The following is an 8,113-nucleotide window of genomic DNA, read 5'->3' on the forward strand; positions in this document are numbered from 1 at the left end:
GCCTCTCTTGCAGCTACACTCTGACCAGTGAGATGTAAGGGGAAGTGTTATAAGGGACTTGTAGGAGGTCTTCATAAAATATAGGAAGCGCACCTCCCTCCCTCCTACCTCGCACTGCCCAAAGTGCAGACATAATGGGCTGGAGATCAAGCAACCATATAGACCATGGGCTATGGGACACTAAGGATAGCAAATGATAAACAAAAAGATGCAAGAAACCTAGGTCCCCAATGATCGTAGTGACCATACCCACCCCCACTCCCCGAATCACCAGCCTTCAGACATCTTTTACATGAGATAGAAAGAAGCTTCTATATTTTACACACTGATGTCTTTGGGAATTTTCTATTACAGAGAGAGATGATCCTAACTAATACATGGGTCAGCCCCACCCCCCTGGGGAACGTGGGTATGAACCAAAAACTTGCACTCCAGGAAATGTTCGGTCCTATGACACAGCAGCAACAGCCCAATGCTGCCTCTATTTGTTACCTGCACTCAGAGTCCCAGTCCCCGAGCCCTCTGGGCCTTGAATCAGGTCCCTGTAAGTCCTGGGACAGTGCTTACGGCAGAGGTTCTCCACCAGCGTGTTGCTTCCTCTGACCACAGTCCTCCCTTCCTTGTTCATGTAGTTCCACAGATGCAGGGCGTATGAGTCATTGAAGCTCAGGTCTTTGTCCCAGACTTCATAGTAGCGCCTCCACTCCGGATAGGATATGGGGTAAAATCTTTGGGGGTGTAGAAAGGACAAGTTCAAACACCTGAGGTCACTCACCTCCTGGAAGTCTCCAAGTCTGCACCACAGCCTCAACATCCTCGTCATCAAACTGGGACCCTGGTTGCCCCAGATTTCTGAATTGTAGTGTTCAACAAAGTTTTCCATGCACTCCCACAGGAAGGGGTGGTGGGGGAGGAAGCCAAACACCCCGTTACTAGAGTACCGAGAAGACTGTGCAGCCAGAAAGTTCTCCTCGGGGATGGGTCTGATGGAGATGACATCGGTGTCCATGTAGATGCCGCCATACTTCCAGATGATGGCCAGGCGGGACGCATCAGAACTGACGTGGAGCCAGTTGCTCTCCACACTGGCATTGATCTGCAAGAACAGGAGCAAATCAGCCCCAGCAGCAGGGGGACAGGGCAGGCTGTCCCAACGGGAGGCCAGCCCAGGGTGGCTGTGGAGAAGGAAGCAAGCCAGCTTCTCAAAAATCTACCGGACAAAAGCCCAATTTTGCAAATTTACCAAACTTAGTTCCACCCAAAAATTTGCCTTCAAGTGACAAGTTTGCAGCAGTCAGTAACAATGGGAAGATTTTAGCAGCTTTTAAAGATTTCGTGAATTTGTTTAAAAAAAAAAAATGAAACAATGGAATGGTAAAGAAGAAACCCAGCAGGGATTTCACGATAAACCCATTGAGTCATTTTCAGCAGGGTGTAATTTTTTTTTAAACATTTTCTTTATTTGACAGACAGAGAAACAGTGAGAGAGGAAACACAAGTGGGGGTGGGGGGGTGGGGGCGCGGGTAGGAGAAGGAGAAGCAGACTCCCTGCTGAACAGGGAGCCCTCCTAGGATCCTGGGATCATGACCTGAGCTGAAAGCAGACACTTAAGGACTGAGCTGCCCAGGCGCCCACAGCAGGGTGTACATTGACCACAAATATGAAACTGTGAAGGAAGAATTTCTTGAGTCCTAAAAATGCTAAAAAATGATAAAGAAAAAAAATAAACTAGGAAACTGTAAATAGATCAATATGTATGTTTTTTGAGAAATTGGTAGAAGACTCTTAAAATGCGTGCATGTCTTCTTTCAGTAGTTAATTCCTTGAATAACATCCATGGAGGGCCTACTTTCTATGTGCCAAGCTTTGTTATAGTTGCTAAGGAGATAGCAGTAAACAGACAGACAAAAATCTCTGCTAGGTGAAGATAGATGATAAACAAATTAATATATGATACGTTGAGTGTTCATAAGGACTGTGCAGGAAGAAATGCTGGATAAGGGGACTATGAAGGGAGCAGGATGGAGCCCTATCTTATCTTGGCTCCCAGTAGAAACCTGAATGAATTTGATGAGGGAAGCATGCCGATATCTCAGAGAAGAGGGTTCTAGGTAGAGGTACAACAAGTGCAAAGGCCCTGAGGTAGGACCTCACTCGCTATGTGTAGGAAAAGAAAGGAGGTAGAGTAGCCAAAGCAGAGTAGTGGAGGAGAGGGATAGGATGTGGGGGCAGAGAGGGATGGGAGGAGAGGGAGAGCAGATCACATAGGCTGGGGTAAAGACTGAAATTATTTGGAAGGTTTGGAAGAAAGGAGTCAAGTGATCTTAGTCTTAAAAGGGTCATGCTGACTACTATGTGGAAAACAGACAGGGGTGGGGCTTGGGAGGTGGCAAGGGCGGAAGCACAGAGGCAAGTTAGGAAGGCTGTTGATGTGGTCAGATGTGTCCCAGAGCCACCCTGTTCTGAAAACTTAACATTGTAAAACTGACATACCGCTTGGGGAACCCAAACTACACCCTATGGAACTTTAGCCCCAAGAAAACATTGATGTTCTACCAAAAGAGGCATCCATGCTCAAATCAGTTTGGAAAATGCTGTGTTGAATCAAGTTAACGTTTCTTTAGTTCAGAAATGCAGAGGCTTTCATCTCCTCATGTACATGATTAGTCTGTGAGGGGCAAAAAGCAGGGGGTGGGGGTGTGGTATGTGGCATCGTCCAAGACAATTGGAGCAGAGATTTATTTGTCCAAGGAGCAAAGCACCATTTAGCTAATGTTCGCCTACCCCAGGTGTGGGGAAAGTAGGCCAACACACTGCCTGTTCTTGTTTAGTCCTCCTGGAACACCCTCTAGCAGGCTAGCCCTGCAAGCGACAGGGACCTCACCAGCCTGTTCCTCCCAGGGGCCCCCTCTACTGCCAGGTGCTGTCTCCCTGGTCCATGGCCTGCCCTGCTTTCTCCCAGGGGCTCATGCTGGCAGCTGCCTAATTGTTGGGGTGTGCTGGTGGCTGCAGGTGTAATCTTAGTGTGGTGAGCTGTTCCATCCCCTCCTGGTGGGTGTCAATTTGAGAGCTCCAGACTCTTCAGGAGAAGAGATGGGCACACTGAGATCTAGAAGTCCCACGGGGCCAAGAGTAAAACTAGGCACCGCCCCCACAGGCCTGTCCCGTAGTCCAGAAAATGCCTCCAGATGGCAGTATGTAGCAGCTGGGGTGTCCTCTCCCCAGGACAGTAGACTGAATAATGACCACCCAAAGACCTCAGGCACTAGAGTCTAGAACCTGTAAACGTCACCGTGTACGGAAAAGGGGTCTTTGCAGATGGGATTACAGTAAGGATCTTAAGATGGAGAGATTATTCTGGCTTGTCCTGATGAGCCCTAAATGCTATCACAAGTATCATTTAAAGACAGATGTAGAGGGAATGTTCACACTCACTCACACACACACACACACACACACACACACACACACACAGGAAAAGGACACGTGCAGATCTCCACAGGAAGGATTTTTCTCTAGAGCCTCCCTGGGAACTGGGCCCCTGCCAGCACCATGACATCCACCCAGTGAAACAGATTTGGGACTTGTAGCCTCCATAACTGTAAGAGAAGAAATGTCTGCCGTTTCAGGCCACCCAGTGTATGTTCATCTATTGCAGCAGCCATAGGAAACTAACACAAGAAGGTGCACAGTGGCTTCACTATTGCCTCTTGGCCTGCAAAACCTAAAGGATTTACAGTCTGGCGCTTTACAGAGAAAATGTTTGCTGCCATTTGGTCTAGCCTCTGCTTTAAACTTAGAAAGGATTTTATATGGCAAGAAAATGGTGTTATTTGGATGTCAATTTTTAAATTACCTTTGAGTGTTTAGAATAATTTTATTTTTAAAATGAACATATTTTCATGACTAAATGCACTCCTAATCGAATCACATAAAAACACCTACTATTACCATGCATTGTATTATTTTCTTCAGGTTGTTTTCTTCCACATAGATCGGAGGGGTGGGGTATATAACTAAAACAATTACAATTACATTATAACGTAAGTGTATTTATTCTTCTATTATATTGCATTGTAGTCTTTATACGATGTCACAGCTAAAAACTGCATAGTGAAGTTATTAAGTGGTTCTACTGTAATTTCCTTAAGCATTATCCAATCATGGGTCCTCTGTGAGAGAAATGTTTAATTGAAATATTATTTCCTTATTATGCTATGTTATCAAGATGAAGATTACAAGATTCTCAAGAGCTCCAGGAGTTTTCTTGAGTCATAAGATATGACCCAAGAAAAAAGATATTTCTTGGGTCATATCCTAATATAACCCCATCTCATACAACAGCACTCTGCCTGATCCTTCACGAATTTTCTGTTCACATCATTTTCAAATTAAATATTGCCTAGTTTCCCACTTAGATGCAAAAAAAAATAAAGTTTAACATAGATAAGTTTAAATAAATTAAAAATAAGTGGTTATAACCCCCAGAAAAGATCTAGAGACTCATTTGGTTCAGAATAGTCACAAAGGAGGGCGCCTGGGTGGCTTAGTTGGTTAAGCAACTGCCTTTGGCTCGGGTCATGATCCTGGAGTCCTGGCATCAAGTCCCACATCGGGATCCCTGCTTGACGAGGAGTCTGCTGCTCCCACTGACCTCTCCTCTCATGCTCTCTCTCTCTCTCTCTCATTCTCTTTCTCTCAAATAATAAATAAATGAAATCTTAAAAAAAAAAAAAAAAAAGAACAGTCTCAAAGGAGAACTTGTTCCTAAGAAATAAGGCTGGAGACATGAGACAAGAGGCTCAAGATGAACCTAACTTAAGTCTCTCCTGCTTATTTGAATCAGGATTCAACGCTGTAGAAAAAAGGCCAGGATCTGGGTCCTAGTCCCATCTCTGACACTGAGTCCTTGTGCTCTGTTTACCTATCCATAAAATGAGCAAATGGGACCCCTTTTCTGCGGTCCCTCCCAACGCTGACCTTCTAAGAGCCTCTCAACACTTACGCGAATGTACCATGAAAGCAATGGTGTGTCTTCAAACAGCCTTTTCATATCCAAAGGGAAGAAGAAAACATTGTCTATTGCTGAGAGGAGGGAAAAGCCTGGGTAAGTGGAGTTTGAGGGTAGCCATGTGGTGTCGTAGAGACCCTTCATGAAGAACACCACAGGGTGCCCAGGGTAAATCTTGGCAGCAGACTCCACAGCACAAGAGACCAGTGGAGTTGGCTCCATTCTCTCCGAGGTCTCTATGAACACAATGCCACGCCCATGGCCCAGGAGGGCTCCCAGGTCCTGCTGGGACTTCTGGGGAGGAAGGCAGGAGAAGAGGCAGCTGGACTTGACGTCGAGCTGGTAGAAGAAGACACAGACAAGCAGCAGGATGCCCAACAGGAAGAGCTGGAGCTCCTTCAGCATGTCTACGTCTCTCTCCTGGCCTGCTCCTTGAAAGAAACACAATTCATTACAAAAATACACACACAACACCTGATGAAGACAGCATGCAAGAAAATGGGACATGAATATCACTTCTAAGATTAGATTTTTAAATCCTAAAAAAATAGGGTCAAATCAAGTACAATAATAGTAAAAGAAAAATGCATTCACTAGGGTTTATCTGAAGGATTTGAGGAAAATAATCATTCACCCTTTTGAGGGGCCCATAGAGCACCAGGCATGAAGAGCATCAAGACATGAGCTATGGTAGAAATTTTTCTGAAGTTTGCCCCAGGTTGTCTAACTTCAGTTTCCAGGGCTTCAGGGAAAGGGGCATCTTTGGTTCTCAGGGTTTCCAAGTCAAGAGAATGGGAGAAAATTGGAAACCTTCATTTGGAGAGTCATAGCCAGGTATTTGAGGAAATCAGAAGAATTCAGGATCCAGCCCAGTTTTATAGGCACACAACAAACATTCAAAGACAATTAATTAGAACTAGAATCTAACACCTATAAGGATGTGTTGTTGCAACTTAATTTTTCTCCCTAAAATTATCCTCATTTCTGTTGAAGATAGCCAAATTAAAACTAATTCATTTGGGAATAAAAAGTCCATTTTAACAAATATGACATATTTATTTTTTAAAAATATTTTATTCATTTGACAGAGATCACAAGCAGGCAGAGAGGAAGGCAGAGAGAGGAGGAAGCAGGCTCCCCGCTGAGCAGAAAGCCAGATGGGGGGCTGGATCCCAGGACCCTGGGATCATGACCTGAGCCGAAAGCAGAGGCTTTAACCCACTGAGCCACCCAGGCGCCCCTGGCCTAATTATTTATAGCAAGAATTGTGATCGATCATATGGGTTTCAGAAAATCTGCTCTGCTGGAACTTTTTATAAGGAATTTCACACTGAACTTTTAATAGCCTCTCAAGGCCAGAAGCCAAGCCAAATACTTGCCATCAGACTCACCTACAATACCTATAGATTTGGGGGAATTCCTCTCTTCCTGAAGTCCCCAAAATATCCTGAGGTTCCTGTACCTGTCAGGAAGTGACATTCTTTACTTACCTGGTAAGGCTCTGGGAACTCTATAAGCAAGGTATCAAGCCAATATTTCCAAGGGGCTTTATTGACTCCATAAAGCCAACCTTCATTCCTTAAAGTTCTCCAGTCATATCTGAGTCTATGCATGTGTCTCTCAAATATGACATTCCAGTTAAAGCTTTGGTAATACAGCCAATGTTCTTAAGGGTGTCCTGTTACAAGGAGAACAGATTCTCATTGGATTTATGCAAATGACTATAATTGCCTTGAGAGAAAGAATACTGAGTTCTGAATTCTGGAGGGTTTGGATAGGGAGAAAAGATAATTATCTTTATTTGCTTACAATGGAATATTTTATCAAATTTCTATTAACTCACAGATACCTTAAGAGAAAAGGTTTCCTTGAATCTGGAAGGGCAAACATTAGAGAAAGAGCAATGTTTTAAACAAGAATCATAAAAATTATAATCATCTTTTTCAATTCAGTTCGTCTCATGTAATTCATTCTTGTTCTGTTTGAATGCATTTTTTCCATTAGTTCTAGAGATTCTTACCCAGTTTTATTTTATGATCTTAAAGATATCAGAAACCTGTGTTCATCAAAAGCCCTTTTCATGAATCTCCTTGAAGCTGAAAGACATTTGCAAGAGCATTAGGACAATAACTGTAAGTGACAAACGACTCAAAAATAGCCATGGTTAAAAGTCTGATTGTTATAATGCAGTTGACAAGGAAATTTGATTATTTTTGTGACACACAACATTTCAATAACTAGAATTTCAAGTGATGACATTATTACAGGACATATTAAAACTAGGAATTTTATGTAATTTCTGCAATGGTTATAGCATTTGCCCACACAACATAACTTAAAAAAGTTTACCATCATTTGTTTGACAATGCTTCGCATGTACCATACCAAATAAACATACCAAAATTATGTTAATTCGTACTAACCAATTGGTTAATTGGTTAGTACCAATTAACATACCAAATAAACAACTCTAATTAGTCAAAAAGACTTCATTTAGAATTTGAGTTTGGGAGAAGTTTGTTAAAAAGCTGAGCAGTTTTGGGGCGCCTGGGTGGCTCGGTGGGTTAAAGCCTCTTCCTTCAGCTTGGGTCATGATCCCAGAGTCCTGGGACCGAGCCCCGCATCGGGCTCTCTGCTTAGCGGGAAGCCTGCTTCCTCCTCCCTCTCTACCTGCTTGTGATCTCTGTCTATCAAATAAATAAATAAAATCTTTAAAAAAAAAAAAGCTGAGCAGTTTCAAAAGCAAATGCCTAAATAGGATTACAGATCATCACAAAACTTAAAACTTAATTAATCTGAAAAAAGGAAACCTTAATCTGTTTAACAAAGGTGGCCTTAAGAGATACCAAAAGCAAACATAGCATACATATTTGTTAACAAAATTTAGCTTTTTTAATATTGAGAAGTTTTAATTTTCTTACATAATCAAAAAAACTGGTGAAGACAAAACATAGATCTATAGATCTTTGTTTTTTCTGTGCAGAAAAAGAAAAAAATTTTTTTTCATAATTTCTTATCAAGAGCAGACAAACAATCCAATCCCTGTCTTTTTAACAGGGAGGAAAACCAAATTCCAATCTTATATTAGTGCACTTTCAAAA

General features: G+C 42.6%; 1 protein-coding gene across 2 annotated transcripts; it reads right to left on the reverse strand.

Moving 5' to 3' along the window:
- Positions 1-481: 481 nt before the first annotated feature.
- Positions 482-6,625, reverse strand: LOC111155193 (alpha-1,4-N-acetylglucosaminyltransferase). 2 transcript variants are annotated; one of them, XM_022515295.1, is made up of 3 exons: positions 6,499-6,625; positions 5,007-5,440; positions 482-1,096 (listed from the first exon to the last, which is right to left on the reverse strand). In XM_022515295.1, the coding sequence occupies exons 1-3, from the start codon at positions 6,623-6,625 to the stop codon at positions 482-484; spliced, it is 1,176 nt and encodes a 391-aa protein (XP_022371003.1). The 2 variants fall into 2 exon arrangements, with proteins under 2 accessions (XP_022371003.1, XP_022371004.1); XM_022515296.1 differs by having other exon boundaries at positions 6,503-6,613.
- Between the last annotated feature and the right edge of the window lie 1,488 nt (positions 6,626-8,113).

Source organism: Enhydra lutris, unplaced genomic scaffold (assembly GCF_002288905.1).
Source record: "Enhydra lutris kenyoni isolate GAN:26980312 unplaced genomic scaffold, ASM228890v2 scaffoldscaffold39, whole genome shotgun sequence".
In the NCBI taxonomy this organism is placed as follows: Eukaryota; Metazoa; Chordata; class Mammalia; order Carnivora; family Mustelidae; genus Enhydra; species Enhydra lutris.

What these genes read in the sequence shown, in the direction of transcription:
- LOC111155193 (XM_022515295.1), bottom strand. Translation starts at nt 6,625, where the DNA reads ATGCATAGACTCAGATATGACTGGAGAACTTTAAGGAATGAAGGTTGG. An exon ending in CCCAGAGCCTTACCAGGTAA is followed by an intron (nt 5,441 to 6,498) that starts GTAAAGAATGTC and finishes TCTTTCAAGGAG; the next exon opens with CAGGCCAGGAGAGAGACGTA. An exon ending in TGCTTTCATGGTACATTCGC is followed by an intron (nt 1,097 to 5,006) that starts GTAAGTGTTGAG and finishes CTGTTCTTGCAG; the next exon opens with ATCAATGCCAGTGTGGAGAG.